A 16,437-nucleotide genomic window follows, 5' to 3' on the forward strand; every position below is an offset into this window, starting at 1 on the left:
CTCTCTCTCTCTCTCTCTCTCTCTCTCTCTCTCTCTCTCTCTCTCTCTCTCGGCCTCAGGTACCGTAAGGTGATCTCCAACGTGTGTGATGGGGGTGTGAATAAGCAGCAGAGTGCCAAGCAGCACAACTGCCCCCTGTTGCCCCCCTCTGAACTGCAGCTCGGCATCAAGGGACAGATGCTGGCCGTGGCGCCCGGTGATGACATCACATTCATCGTCCATCAAGAGCAGGTGTGCATTATGACATCACACTGCTTAACTAGATGGTGTTTCAGTTTAGGGAGTTTTAGCTCCCAAAAAGGGGTATTTTTAAAACTGGGGTTTTCTAAAGCGTACCTGTCACAATGGTGATCCACATTCTATGTGCAAAGGCAAAGTACAGTAACTACATATTTTGTCAAAATTAAGTTAAGTCAAAGAATGGTCTTCATTACACTCCCTTTATCTTGTGACAAAGCCTTACGGTCCAAATGTGTCCCGTTTCAGAGATAATGCTATGTCATATTTGCAGGAACTATGATATCAACCAAATACCAAGGCTTTGATGGCATTTTCTCAGCTTCTTTGTTGGCGTAGTTACTGTACTTTGCCTTTGTAGGGCGGTAAACAGGATCAAAATATGTACACAGATAACAAAAATAATGTTTTTCGAAGCATACATGTACCCGAGGCCTAAGTCTGATATTGTCTGACTCATCAGAACAAACAAACTACTTTTCTTGACGCAAGCCAAGACGTCGACAAAATGAGTACGCCCGAGCATTTGTTTCTTAACTGAATGAATAACACAACCACAATTACTCATCCACAACATTACGGAAGTAGCTATTTAGTCATAATTTCCGCAGTATTGTCAGCTCAATAAATTGTATACTTAGGGGAGGTAGGTGTACCCAACCATGTGTACGGTATTTCAATAGCTCCAAACATTACCTTTGCTGCCGATCTGCTGTTGCTGTTATTGGAGTCGATTTACATACTATGTATGCAGCAGTGTGAGTGTGAACTCCGTCCCTAATATTGTCTGACCTCCCCGACCCAACATAAATCACGGCGGCGGAGATTAGCAGGGGTGACGTCTCCGGGGAACTTGGAGCCTGGCCCAGTTCTGTCTGTGTGGGTCCAAGAGGGAGGTTTGAGAAGGGGGGGCGGGTAGATTTGGAACGTGGCCTGGTTTGCTTTCAAAGGACATGCACAGGTTACGCTGTAGTCGGCCGCTGAGGAGTAATGGTGATGTGTTTTGTTCTTGAGCAACATATGCTTAAAGGTCTTTTAAGGGTTGCACAAACCCCAAGAACCATGAGTACAACAGTAAGTATAAGGATGCTGTTTCTAAAAATCTATGTAGCATGGCTAAATGGCGGCGCTCAGGCTGGAACTATAATGCTATAACTATAATCAGGCTCAGGAATATTATTCACTCTCAGAGGGATTTGATGAAGGATTAGAGCACTGCAGTTAATCATAAAGAGATTAAGGTCCTGTCATCACTCTGGGCTACTCTCTGAGCACATCGGAAGTTACAGCACCCAGAGTTCCCAGATTTATCGATCCCGCCTGATTATACGCCAATAAAGCTTTTACAAAGCAGCAAAATATAGCCAAATACGCTTGTGAAACAAGTAGGGGGAACAAGCAAAATATCCAACCCCTTAGCAAATCGTCAAAAGGCCTTATGTGGCTACAGCACCAATGAATAATGGGCATTCATAAAAGTCTGTAGCAAGAAAATCACAAAATTGTGAAGCAGTTTAAGCAGGTGAAATGTACTTTAAAACTCCTGCTCCCTCCATTCATGTGTTTGTTGCCATCAACTATATGGCTAAAATCTGACAAGTTACCAAACGCTCATCAAGGCATTCCCCCCCAGGGTGACACCAGCAGCACCAAGTACCAGGTGGACCTGGGGGACGGAGTGCGGGCCATCTACCAGAACCTGACGGTAACGGACGAGCCCATCCAGCACCGCTACGATGCGCTGGGGGTGTACCGCGTCACCGTCAGGGCCGAGAACAACGCCGGCCACGACCACGCCACCCTCTACATACAGGTCACAGGTCAGTGGTGATGTCATGGTGATGAGAAGAAACAGGAAAAAACAACAGGAAAAAACAGGGGAAAGGAAAGGAAAATGTGGAGATGTGTCTATACTGATTGTTCTAGATGTGTTTGTACATATAGCTGCGTTATCTCAGGACAGCATTGAAAATGTGTGTCTGTCTGTCCACACTGAATTCTTTAAGTTGTAAACTAAAAATATGATACCACCATATTTGCTGTAGTTCTCTTCTACACTTTTACTTTTACAGTTAGCATAAATGGTAGTTCAGAGGAAAATGTCACTACAGTGGTACAGCACTGAGCATTACAAGAATTTGGGACATTTTAATAAAATAGTTACGGAGTTGAACTGATTTTGTTACACTGTCCGAATGGATTCAGTTAAAACCTGGTGTTAATTCCAGTAGTTTGGAAATAATTGTACACAGACAAAATACTGGCTGGAGTAGATTGTTTACAAAGCATTTTCTCTACATCTACTCATTTACCTATCTACTTATTTTCTCTATTCCGTCTAGTTTCTTCTTTTCTCTTCTTGCTATTCTTTCTTGTTTCTGTCTCTCTTTTTCTACTTCACTTTTTATTTTCATCCTTAAAATTGATGTTTATCCATTTGTATAGCACTTTGTTGCATGCCTTGTAAGAAATTGTGCTATACAAACACAGTTGTTATTATTTATTATTATTTATTATTATTACATACATCAAAACATACTTTTGTTTTTTGTTTCCTTTGAAGCTCCTCTCCAGGAAGTCCACCTGGAAGTGGTTCCCATTGCTGGTAAAAACCAGGAAGTGAACCTGACAGCCACAGTGCTCCCATCTGAAGCCAACCTGACTGTCTTCTACTGGTGGATCGGGGACGACCTGCATGTATGTACACTTTTACACAAGATAGTGGGTGTGTTCCAATATGCGACCTTGTGTCCTTCACTTGCGCTTGTGATGACATCACTGAAAACAGCATTATATTTCAATATCTCGCAAAAGCTCAATTGTTAAGTCATTTTCCCATTTGCCAACTGGAGGAAGTGGAAGTGAGTGAATGAAGAATAGTCCCCCAAAAATGTTTGTGGCTAGGCTGACAGCGGGGAAACTTAATTGTTTTCTCCACGGAGGCGGGGCATCAACAAAACGTGAGGCCACCATCCCAAGTGGAGGACGCAAGGTCGCATATTGGAATGCACTCAGATGTGTGTATGTGTAATGCCTAAAATATATCTTGGTCAAAATCCTGAACCCAATGTTACGACCTCGACGACCTTGTTAGTTTCTCCTTTATCTGTTCCGAAATAAAATGTCAACTCAGGACACTGAAGCTATTAATCATTTCGCTGTGTGTGTGTGTGTGTGTGTGTGTGTGTGTGTGTGTGTGTGTGTGTGTGTGTGTGTGTGTGTGTGTGCGTGTGCGTGTGCGTGTGTGTGTGTGTGTGTGTTCTCTGTCTCCCATCAGCCCAAGCTGACCCTGGAGAGGACCCTGTCTGTGCGTTTCGAGGAGCCGGGAGAGGTGTCTGTTACGGTGCAGGCCTCCAACGGACGCTCCATGGTGCAGGACTCCAAGACCGTGCGCGTGTTCGGTGAGACACTCACACATACTGCACAGTCCATGCTTCCCCATTTCTACACATACAGACACAAACCTTCCCCACACAAAGTACAGCACAGTGATGATAATAGCAATAATTCCAATGACACAATGCAGCCCCAAAATCACAGTTCCAAATTGCATGGCTCTAAATTATAAGGGTGGGGAACCTATGTCTCGAGGGCCCTTCGCGGCCCTTCAGGCCGTTTTATCCGCCCCCCGATATAATTTCAATGTTATGCAGCTTCGCCCTATGTCTCCAGGGCCCTTTGCGGCCCTTCAGGCCGTTTTATCCGCCCCCCGATATAATTTCAATGTTATGCAGCTTCACATGAAATATGACATATTTTGTGAAGGAATCTTAGAAAATGCATTTGGAATACAATTAAGTTATATTCAGGGGACCTAGAGAAGGTGGGGTCTGTTTTAAAGGTGCCTGCTTTCAATATAGGCCTGAAGTGCAGGGGGAAATCCTGTTTTGCTTTCAAAATACGGCCCTCGGAGTACTTTTACGGCCCTCGGATGAATTTGAAGTGGCCCTCCGAATGAAAAAGGTTCCCCACCCCTGCTATATGATTTAACAATACTAATCGAGATGCTGAATCAGTTGACACACTGAACAGCTCGATCTAATGTGTGATACTACTAGGAATTTTATGCATTGCTTTTCATTGGTCTTAAAAGACCTCAAGACCCATAGAAACACAACATCAAGTCTACTTGAACAAATGGCCCATGAAATGCACTATCTGCAACTACATAGTATTCATGTAGTTGGAAGATTGTCAGAGTCGTGCACAGGTCATGCCTCAGTGTTATACACTTACTGTGTGCCAAGAGCATTTTCAAGTTTCAAGCCTGGGAGGTTTCATGTGAATAACACTCCACCATGCATCACATTACCCATGCTCTGTCATACAAGACCCCGGCCTGTGTACGACACAGATATGGTGAGGGCATCTCTGCCAAAGGAGATGAAACACTGTGCGAGCAAAGAGAGCGAGAGAAATATATATAGGGAGAAAAAAAATAAGAAAGAGTTCTCTGTCAACAACCAAAGCCATTTTTTAAAGCCCAACTTGAGTGGCCATCAATATTTATGTGTATCTTAGACGGCATACATATTTATGTGTTGTGGGAGCGTACCAACCACCAGAAATAGAAACCGTCCGTCCAAGCAGAAGAGTTCAACCTGAGTGCCTTTTATGCTACTTTGTTTTGTTGTTTGTTTGGTTTTTTCCCCCTCCATCTCTCTCTCTCTCCCTGCGCTGTCTTTTTCCCCCTGCATGACTTCATTGTTTTGCTCGCGTCTTGTCAAGCGAATTTGTGTCATTGGGCCACTGCGCAAGATATAGGCCTCAGATAAACTGTGCTGAGAGTGAGGGAGTGTGTGTGTGAGAGAGAGAGAGAGAGAGAGAGAGAGAGAGAGAGAGAGAGAGAGAGAGAGAGAGAGAGAGAGAGAGAGAGAGAGAGAGAGAGAGAGAGAGAGAGAGAGAGAGAGAGAGAGAGAGAGAGAGAGAGAGAGAGAAAGAAAGCGTGGCTGACGGGGGCGGCTTTGCTTTATTCATGAGCTAAAGTTAGCATGGTAGCATCACTCTCTATCTCTCCTCGTCAGCCTTGCCGCAGCGCTGAGTCTGTCACAGAGCGCAGGCTAATGCGCCATGGGATAGGGTTAACTTAGGAGAGGCCACAAAGCCACTGCTTTGCTGCGTCTATAAAAGTGGATGGCACTGGCACTGTAACTAGACTTGGTATGGCATATCATCATACATACATACATCATACACGATACACCATATATTTTTCGTCCTCCTCGCTCGCTCAGAGTTCCTCTATTGAACTCTTCAGTTTCTGGAAGTTTCCTCAGTAGAGCCTTGGCGGAGAGCCACATGGGGAGTTGTGTGTTTACAGTACCTTTTGATGTGGTCAGTCATCTTTGCCTCAAGTTTCTTATTTTATGAGTGTATGTGTGTGTGGAGTCACTTCAAGGTCCCCAAGTAATGTAAACTCTCTAGAAAGTAGGTTACTTGGAGATGAGATGAGATGAGATGAGGGGAGATGTGAGAAGCGAGGAGATGTGAGTGAGAAATTGGAAGGCAGGATTATCTGACTGGCATCCGGAAATAACAATCCAAAATTAGATTTAGATGAGATTAGATTAGCACATGCAGCTGGAGGAAATATAACTTCTGGCTAGGCCTTTTTCCATGGTCGGTTCAGTTTTCCAGGATGATCACCAAAATATGAGGCCAAGTTGATTTCTCGAGGTAATATAAGCATACGTTGTTTGTGTGTGTACTATTTTGTTCCAGATAAACTGTCCAAGATGGCATCAACATATGTGTGTGTTTGTGTGTGTTTGCCTTTGCTAGACCACTTCCAGGTGATTCCGCTGAGCTTCAGTAGAAACTTGGATCGCTTCAACCCTAACATCCCAGAGTGGAGGGAGGACATCGGGCAGGTGGTGACCAAGATCTTAGCCAAGGTGACCAGAAGAATACACAAACACACACGCACGCACGCATGCACACACGCACGCACGCACGCATGCACGCACGCACGCACACACACACACACGCACGCACACACACACACACACACACACACACACACACACACACACACACACACACACACACACACACACACACACACACACACACACACACACACACACACACACACACACACACACACACACACTGTCTCTCTGTCTCTGTCTCTCTCTCGCACTCTCATTCCATCATTTACTCTGTCTGACCTGACATATCTGTGCATTCAATCTGTTCACATACACATGCACACTATTCTCTGCCTGCGTCTTTTTTCTTCCACACATATGCACATGCTAACACACACCATCTTTCTCTCCCTCTCTCTCTTTTTATCTTCACAAACACTCACACGTGCAATGATGTATGCACATTGTACATACTGTACATGTACACAAAACCTTATGGCCCTGGTTTTAATGGAGTGTCTGAATGGAGGTGCTTTGTCCTAATGGTGCCATACAAATAAAATTTAATTGGACTGATGCACTTAGACTCCAATGCTCTTGTGTAAATGGAGGTCTGCAAACGCCGCCTGGGATGAAAGGCATGGTCACACAATGTCTCAGACATTTTACACGCATGTGGTATAGTGTCTGCGTTCACACACACACACACACACACACACACACACACACACACACACACACACACACACACACACACACACACACACACACACACACACACACACACACACACACACACACACACACACACACACACACACACACGCATCCAGTTTAATAACAAAATTCATTAAATAAAAGAGAACCCTGCTCTCACCTTTGTCTCCCTCAGATCACCGGGATTCCACAAGACTCGCTGGTTACCATGGTGAAGCCAGGCCTGCCCACCACAGCGGAGCTCTACGTCCTTCCTCCAGAGACGACCACGGCCAAGAGGAGTGTGTTTGTGGACAAGGTACCAACACACACCGCATGCAAATGTACCGTATACTGGTTTTCAGCTATTATTGTTAAAGGGACACTGTGTGAGATTTTTAGCTGTTTATTTCCACAATTCATGCTGCCCATTCATTAATGTTACCTTTTTCATGAATACTTACCACCAGCATCAAATTCTAAGTATTCACTATGACTGGAAAAATGGCACTTTTCATACATGAAAAGGGGGATCTTCTCCATGGTCCGCCATTTTGAATTTCCAAAAATAGCCATTTTTATCTGCAAAGATGACTGTACTTGGACCACACTACAACATATTTGTTTATTACTTAGTAAACTTTCATGAAAAGATCAAATTTGGCAATAGGCAGCAATGAGCAGCATAGTTGCAGTACCTTTTTTGACCATTTCCTGCACAGTGTCCCTTTAAACCATTGATGCTGGATGCTGCATATACTCAACATTGACCTAGTAGGTGCCTGGAGCTGCATGGACGCAGCATTTAGACTCATGTGATTTGAGATGTTTTACTAGGAATGTGGATATGTTTGACCTGAACACATTCTATTGTAAGATGGCGGTCTTAGTTTTTAAATGCAACTTATTTCATGTTTTCATGTGCTTCCCATACTGAGATATTTGGGTTTATGTTGGCTGAGGGCACCTTTTCCCAAAAAGGGCTTTTTGCAGGTGCCTTAGGTTAAGTTGTGATAGGCCACCGCTCATCTGTTTAGAAGGTGCAGGATTCAGTAAAAATTTCTGTATAAAAAGAAGACAATCCGCACACTTCGGGTCTATTTTTGTGCAAAGAAGTTTTACTTGACTTGCAAGCTTTCGGTCCTTAGACCTTCATCAGGGTTAAAATGGGTTAAGGGACATCCTTGTTTTGTCCTATGAGCTCCCATTTCACAGACTGACGTAAATCTGCTTACTGTACAGCTAGAAGTTCAGCTGGCTACATCTTATTGCTGTCTGGATGAATGTGAATCTTCAAAGTAATACCTGGCAGGCAGTCTATTGATTGACAATAGATTGATATCTGCTGTAAAGCATGGGCAGAAGTATGGAATGAAGAGTATTTCACCATGTTTTTATGCCTTTTCTCCTCTACCTCCTCCAGCGCATCGCCACCATAAAGCAGGCCCTGAATGAGAACAACGTGAGCTTCATAGTGCGAGGGGGACTACAGGTGCTGGTGTCCCTGGCCGACATAGACGCAGGTACGACATGCCAGTGCATATCACCCTTTTCTCTTCATGACAAATGTAGGCATCGGGTATCTGTTTAACACACACCTAATCAGAGTTGTATAAAGTATAAGTAGTAGTACTTTTGCAGATGTAATTAAAGCACTTGTAATATGTTATTACAAAGTTGAAACTGTGTAATATCATACCACCAGTATTGCAATTACATTTATAAGAGTACTGTACTTCTACTATGCAGCTCTGCATGTCATGCATACTTGCAGCTCAGCAATCATACACATTATCATACAGTTCATGTAACTGTTAGCATCAGTGCTGTTTCAATATCAAAAGTACAGTATGTGAAAAAAGCCATTTATTGTCTCCATGATAATACTTCAATACACATTCCTTGCTCATACTGTCCATTTACAACACAGAAAAGTTGATCACCATTCAATATCATTTCAATAACAGCATGTTGTACTCATGGGCCTTTGATGTGCTCTGGGAAGTAGATATTGTCCAGTCTCGACAACTTGATTTAAACATTTTCTATAAGTTGTCCAGTGTAAAATACCACAAGGGGAGCGTTCCTTTGTGCTTCCCGTGTCAGCGTTTGGTATTTTGTCATAATTCCCAAAGCACATGAATGGACCACCACACTTAGCACTTACTTAGCACAGCACATCGGTTGATTTCCAATTGTGTCTCAGTCATCACCATGTCTCTAAAGCAGTCTCTTTCAAAGGAGTGGTGGCTAATCAGACAACCACGACAGTCGCGGATATTACTGGTGCGTTGCACTGGCTGTAGTGTGCTCTCCTGCTCTTCTGTCACTTACTTGGATTTCCCCTTTTTCAAGCTGCTTACCAAGCCATTTAGCCATTTCAGATGTTTTAAGAATTCAATATTTTGGTTAATAATTTATAGTGTAAAAATGCCTCGGATGCTTTAGAGATGGCTTAATGTTTGCTTGGGCTTTCAGGTTTTAGTTTAGACATCTGTGTGCAGTGTGCTTCTTTAGGATCCAGTACTTTCTCTCATCTTCATGCTATTGACAAATGGAGTGTCTTGCATGTGTTGCTGTGGTGGGTGTGAGTTTAAACTATGGTATTTGCTATGGGATTGTCTCATGCTTTTAGTGAGTGTGATGTGATAGTATTTACTATGTGAATGAATTAGTAGACTGGCCTGTGTGTGTGTGTGTGTGTGTGTGTGTGTGTGTGTGTGTGTGTGTGTGTGTGTGTGTGTGTGTGTGTGTGTGTGTGTGTGTGTGTGTGTGTGTGTGTGTGTGTGTGTGTGTGTGTGTGTGTGTGTGTGTGTGTGTGTGTGTGTGTGTGTGTGTGTGTGTGTGCAAGCGTATGAGCCTTGACCGTATAACTAAATTGTGTGTGTTTTCTCCTCCTCCCCTCAGGAGGGCGCTCTGGGGCTGCCAGTCCAGGCGTGTGGGCCCTGGCCGTCCTCCTCCTGCTCAGCCTCATATCCAGCGGAGCCTTTATCATCTACAAGTTCAAAAGGTGGGTGTTGTGTTCTACCAGTAAGCTCTCTCTCTCATGCATGCACAAATCCTACCACACACACTCAGTTACACATGCACACACACACACACACACACACACACACACACACACACACATGCACACGCACACACATACACACATTTCCATTCCCATGCACAACAGAAACACCTTATGCAAGTTCATATTGCATGCAATCATCCAAGCATACACAACACTGTATACTAGCAACACACAACACTGTATAGTATGTATTTCATATTCATGCTCACATTTGCATGCATGCAAATAAACCTTCCCTGTCACGAGTTGTCATGTTTTTTTTTATTTTCCACACGTTTGAGCACAGATGAATGAATATCCATGTAATTTTCATCTCAAAAATGGACCACCATCTAGCTTTCACCAAGGACTATAGTGCATGGATGATGACCATATAGCAATTTAGTTCCAATATCTATATCTTCTGCGTGCTCCACAGGACTTTTTTAATTATGATTTGTGGTTTAGCTGTGAATAATATTTGTGTAATAGTTTAAAATAATTGTGTTTCACATTCACATTCCTTAATGATCTGTTGTAATAATAGATTTATTTGCAAAGGTGGACATGTCGGTTTGAGAAAAAGAAAGTTCTGCCACAAATTCCTTCCAGTTCACGTAACACGGATGATTTCACTAATAGTTAGCTCTTGCATCTGCCTGAAGAGCTTTGCTAATTAGGATCTATGTACTTGCTCTGTAAATTGGGGAGAACATTTACTATATGGCAGGACTTTTACTTTCTCATGTCCAAGATGTCCACTTTTGTGTGTTTCTCTGTCATTTATGACTTATAGTTAACTGTTCTAGGCTAGGGAAAGTTTTTTCTTCCCATGTGAGAAACGTCCCATGGTCACAGGCATCCACACACATCCCGGAATGAGGCATGCATCACATTCACCACCATCTGATCAAAATCACATGTAAAAAAAAATGCATACATAACTATGTGTAAAAAAGTTGTTGATAGTAACATGCCAAGAGAACCGTAACAGGAAAGACTACAAATCCCATGACCCCTTGCTGCTGAGGACTGAGGAGCGCAGCGGCCTAATACATCCCTGGCTGCATTTCAGAAAGCTGCCCGGCAGGAACGTCTATGCCCAAATGCACAACGAGAAGGAGCAGGAGATGACCAGCCCGGTCAGCCACAGCGAGGACACGCAGAACATCATTCAGGGCGAGGAATTTATCGACGACGATCTGGACTCACAGACACTGGGTAATCATGTGGGCATTAAGAGTCATAAAGCGGCTGTAACTAGGCTGGCTATCACGATAGTCTGCCAATCACGTAAAACATCGATCTGGATTCACAGACACTGGGCAATGAGGTCATACAGGAGTTATTAAGGGGTTATTACAACATATTAATTATCATGATAGGAGAGGTAATGTGGGATTTGAACCTTCAAGCCTCTGATCTTGAGACCACTGCTCTAACCATTAGGCCATGGCTGCCCCCGTGAAAGCCAGTTATTCAGAGTATCATATTCAGGCTGTTGACTGTTGCACATTGTATTGACCCAGCTGATTTAAAAAACATCCAAGAGTCGGGTTAGTGTCTCACACAGATACACACAGGCACTGCATAATGAGCATATAATCACACAAGGGTTACAGAGCAGTTCAGATTTGCATATTCCAAGGGTTATTACACACTGGTTCAACAAACTCAAATAAACACCAACTATTGGGTCACCATGGACCATCACACAAGCATGTGGACCACACAGACACTTAGTCATGCGGAAGCCTCACCTTAACTGAAAAAAATCCAGATGTTTTCCAGATGATCTACTGTAGAACCTGTATCATCAGGAACTGAACTGAGAGGGCCTAAGAATCCTAATCCAAACACAAATATGCTGTGAGCTTAGCTGCACTAAATGTTAGAGCTGCCTAGCATTGTCGCTGAAACTAAAACATACAGTATACAGTATTGTGGGTAACCATGACTGTAATTTGACTCCTTCATGGATTTTTAATGGGATCATTGTTGTAGGCTTAATAGTTGCACTCATCAGCACTGTCATGTATTCGTTAATTAAATTTGTGTTTTAATTAACAAGGAAATGATCTATGGCGATCTCACAGCCTTCCTTCCTTCCATTGATAATGATGTTTTGTCTAATTTTGCCGTTGTTTGCTTTGCTGCCAGGCAACCATTCGGGCGTGGTGCTGAGCATCAACTCCAGGGAACTCCACAGCTATCTGACCAGCTGATGCGAGGAGGGGCGTGGTCCAGTCGAGGAGGCGTGGCTTAAAGAGCACTGAGGACTCTTATGTCGTCTTTTTTCCTGAAGTCTGATTGGTTCCCACTCCTTCACCACGAACACCACTACCGACCGCCCTCCGAATCCACACTTCCCCTACTGCTAGGAAAGGGGGGTAATGAAAGGAGGGGGATATGGAGCCTCTCTGAACCGAACCAGTTTCCTGTCCTACCCTTTCGCCCAGGGCCTTCCTCTGTTCTCTCCTCCCTTACTGCTTCCTTTTGTCTCGCTGTCCCCCACTTGTCCCCCTTACTTCTTTTCAGCTCACACCCTCTGTTTCTCTCTCTCTCTCTCTCTCTCTCTCTCTCTCTCTCTCTCTCTCTCTCTCTCTGTCTCTGTCTCTCTCTCTCTCTCTCCCCTTCTCTCTGTTTGTGAGACCAGAGGTGATCTTGAACCTTGTCACTCTTTTCACTCGACCTTCACCCCTTCACCTTGCACTTACGCTGTTTGGAAGCATCTGCATCATCTCCTCTCGGAGGAGGAAGAAGAAGATGAAGATGAAATGAGTGTGTGACATTTCCTGCCCTTCTAACTGTTCAGTATGGCCCAGGGTGTGACCATGCAGTTGGACTGTACTGCCCAAATGTTTTTTGCCTGTTTGCTTTTTTATATATATATATATTTCGCTTTTGTTTGACATTTTACTGGGATACTCCATTCTTTCATCATGTTTCTTTTCTATACTTTCATCTTTGCGGTCCCTGTTGATTCCACCTTGAGAGTGTCCTCTGTCTCTCTCTCTCTCTCTCTCTCTCTCTCTCTCTCTCTCTCTCTCTCTCTCTCTCTCTCTCTCCTTTTAATATCATACATACATACATCTTACATTTGACATTTTACTGGGTTGTGGTTTGTTGTTCTCTTTCAATGAGTTGTTGTAAGTAAAGGTTTCTTACAAAGGCAGGTTCCGTCCCAGCATCCAGCTTCATTCTGGTCACAGGAGGAACTCGTCTTTGGTTAGGGGGGAAATCTAAGCAGGTGTTTTTAGAGGATGCTTACTCACTGTGGTCCTTGAGCACGAACGAATGTCTTCTTTTGAGGCTGCTGAGGCTGACACACAGAAAAGAGCTTTGGGGCCCAACCCAAATCAAATCCAGACCTCTTTTTCATCAAGTCTCTCTCTCTCTTGTCTTCCTTTTCTTAATCCTCCTTCCTTCCTTTGTCTCTGTCTTGAAAGAGTCTTTGAAGTGGCGTTATGGTTTGATGTTTGAACATGACATGAAATGCTCTTGCCACTTTAGAACGATATCTAGCTCCTTGTCAACAAATGCAATAATAATCACTCTTCCCATAAAGGGTGGACACTGCTCTGTGCGGTGTCATAGCAACAGGCGTCAAGGACTCTCTTCAGCCACACGATGGCGCTGCTGTACCATTTGAGATTGGGCAGTGGATGGTAAAGAGGTGAGGTACAGTAGGAGTATTGTACTGCCCCCGTCTGGCTGCTGATTCACATTGCAAGTCGTGGTGTGGGACACACAACCCCACATTGACGTGTCGTCCATTGTATCCCTTCATCAAAGCGCATGAGTGTTTTACAAGACAAGCGTTTTATGCAGCAGGAACAATAATCATTTTAACAGTCATTTTTGCAAAACCCAACAGTCTAAATTAATCTGTAGTCCTCTTGTCTGTTTTGTCCACTTCTATTTATTCTCCTACTGGCGCATTGGTTATTGTTGTTATGTGCCGCTAATCAACAGCACATCTTGCTGCCCAAGCAAATCATGTTAGCATTGGTTTTCTTCCATCCCCTTCTTTCTTTGTCTTCATCTGTGTGATTTTTTTTTAACTTCCCTCCATCCAGAGCACAGATGTTGCTTCTGTAATAAAGGCCTATATTAGGCTGAGCGGAACGCGGAGAGATTCCCTTTAGTTTGGCTCCTGTATATAGCCTAATGCGTGTACATATATTAATAACAAGAATTAGTTCTGAACAATGAAAGGAAACCACGTCAAAAAAGAAAAAAAATCAATGCGAACAAAAAAAAAGGTCAACTCAGACTGACTTGTACAGTACATACCTGTTCACATGGTGGAGAAAAAAAAGTGTAATTTCACAGTAATACCAAAAGGTGCACTTGATTTTGGGGATGCCCACGACCGACAAAACACTGCGGAAACACACTTAAGTCACACCTTAAGGAGAAAGCAGGTGTGGGTCAGTCCATAGCCCTGTTTGTTAAGTTCATTGAGTGCAGTCTGAGTAGTACTGTGACGTTCGTGACCGAATTGGATTATTTTGAATGGCTCCTACACGTGAAGTATGAGATGCGACAAGAGGCTGGGAGTCACTCATCAGTTTTTATTTCATTTTGAGTATGTGACAAGGGTCGGATCTTCCTCACACTGAATAAATCATCCAAAAGAGACAGTTTTTGAAGATTTGTTGGTCTTTTTTACTTTATTTATGATAGTATAGTGAAGACGGCAACAGGAAGCAAGCAGGGAGAGAGAGACGGGGAGGGGCCGGCAAAGGACCTGGGCCGGGAATTGAACCCGGGTCGGCCGCACAGCAGGCGTGCACCCCACCATTAGGACACGGCAGGGCCCAAAAGAGCCAGATTTTGAATGGTCTTTTGAAAGTAACAAGCCGCTTATTTGGATCCCATCAAAGAGCCATGAATCCCATCTCTATTCTGAAAGACAAACAACAAGAACTTTCCACAGTGAATGAAAATGGTTAGTCTGCTACATGGACCAGCAGGGCTATGGATTAATGCATACCTGTTTTCTCCTCAAGTCACCCTCAAGTCACACATAGAGTTTCACATCTTTTCACTTCTTATTTTCATGTGGTTGTGAATAAGATCTTTCAACGGTATAGTTCATGGTTAGGCTCACTGTGTTAAACCACTGTCATGTGCTGGCCTTCTCTACACAGTAGCGAGGCCAGCACTCTTGTGCATTGAAAGAAACATGTCAGTTTTTTTGTTCCATAGTGTGTGATAAATGAAATGACACTTTTATCTCAATTAGTTGCAGTTATTACTCAGCCTTTGGTTTGTGTAGTAGTTTGAACAGTACAGATTTGTCAGTGAAAAGGGTGAACGATCAACTCCGCTCTTCAACAATTAGACTCTGGGCACTCAAGTCAGGACAGACATTGCAGACTTCTTATACAGGGGACGTGGCCATCTTGGCTTCTTTGAGAGATATACTCAGGATCAGAGTGTCACTGGCAGTGGCCGCTGTTTTGTGTGTTTTTTAATCTATCGGTAAGGTGTAGTATCTTAGTGCACCAACAGAGGGCAGAGTCCAGAGGGTCTGGCCAGGAAGGACTTGGGACACTCATCAATGAGTGTAGTGGTGGTGACCCCAAGTTAAGGCACAGAAGGATTATTTCATTTACTACATAAAACATTAAGGAAAACTTGGAAAAAAAACACATACATCCTTATACTAATATCTGGTTATTTGGAAATGTGTATTTTGATTTGTACTTTGTTGACCACTGCAGGTTTTGAAACATGTTTTTTTCTTGCCGTTCATCCTTGTTTTTGTACTTGTATATGCACATTGTTAGGCTTGTTCTTAGTTTTTTTTTCTTTCTTTTTTTATTAAAGTGGTATGCTCTTTGTGGTTTTACTCTCCTGATGTTCTATTGTGTGTGTGTGTGTGTGTGTGTGTGTGTGTGTGTGTGTGTGTGTGTGTGTGTGTGTGTGTGTGTGTGTGTGTGTGTGTGTGTGTGTGTGTGTGTGTGTGTGTGTGTGTGTGTGTGCGTGCGTGCGTGCGTGCGTGTGGGTGTATGTGTGTTGTTGAGGGTGGGGAATTGAGACCACAGGAGATGGACATTTTTGTGAAGAGACGGTCACTGTTGCTGACAAAAGCACCCACCACGTGATGATGACTGCACAGATATTTTATTGATGCTGTTTTACTCGTTTATTATTATTTTTCTGAACTTGTTTTTTTGTTTGTTTACTGGTTTGTTTTGATTTGTAAATGTTTTTTTATGAAGAATCCTGTGATGGATCTGCTTTAGTGCACTTAAAAACTTAAAACAAGTGTTTTTGGATTGAGACACCTTCATAATTGTATAGGTTTGTTCTAATTATTTGATTGGTTCAATAAATACGTAACATTCTTCTGAAAGCGCCTCTTGTCTATTATTTCTGGTTTGAAGATAGAGAAATTGCTAACTGGCAGGTGGTCTTGGCCACAGCATATCAATTTAGCTTGATCAAAGAATACGGCCCACACTATCATGTCATTAGACTGGGAGTGGTGAGTAATAATCACCTCATTAACAAATGCCAGGACTTAAACGATTTTTCGCTTAAATCTGATGGCCTAAATAAGTCATTAGC

The 16,437-nt window shown here is 43.2% G+C and overlaps 1 protein-coding gene across 1 annotated transcript in view; it reads left to right on the forward strand.

Annotated features, from left to right (window-relative positions):
* The window catches only part of sorcs2 (sortilin-related VPS10 domain containing receptor 2), a 417,025-nt gene extending 400,835 nt beyond the window's left edge, over nucleotides 1-16,190 (forward strand). The window contains exons 18-27 of the mRNA XM_063187064.1: nucleotides 60-231; nucleotides 1,871-2,057; nucleotides 2,801-2,934; nucleotides 3,515-3,638; nucleotides 6,019-6,131; nucleotides 7,000-7,122; nucleotides 8,227-8,326; nucleotides 9,711-9,813; nucleotides 10,931-11,076; nucleotides 12,016-16,190. Coding sequence (XP_063043134.1) covers nucleotides 60-231; nucleotides 1,871-2,057; nucleotides 2,801-2,934; nucleotides 3,515-3,638; nucleotides 6,019-6,131; nucleotides 7,000-7,122; nucleotides 8,227-8,326; nucleotides 9,711-9,813; nucleotides 10,931-11,076; nucleotides 12,016-12,080 — 1,267 coding nt within the window. The 3' untranslated portion in view covers nucleotides 12,081-16,190. The remainder of the gene's footprint in view (nucleotides 1-59; nucleotides 232-1,870; nucleotides 2,058-2,800; nucleotides 2,935-3,514; nucleotides 3,639-6,018; nucleotides 6,132-6,999; nucleotides 7,123-8,226; nucleotides 8,327-9,710; nucleotides 9,814-10,930; nucleotides 11,077-12,015) is intronic.
* Nucleotides 16,191-16,437: the final 247 nt, after the last annotated feature.

The sequence above is a fragment of the Engraulis encrasicolus genome, chromosome 21 (genome assembly GCF_034702125.1).
Source record: "Engraulis encrasicolus isolate BLACKSEA-1 chromosome 21, IST_EnEncr_1.0, whole genome shotgun sequence".
NCBI classification, from domain to species: domain Eukaryota; kingdom Metazoa; phylum Chordata; class Actinopteri; order Clupeiformes; family Engraulidae; genus Engraulis; species Engraulis encrasicolus.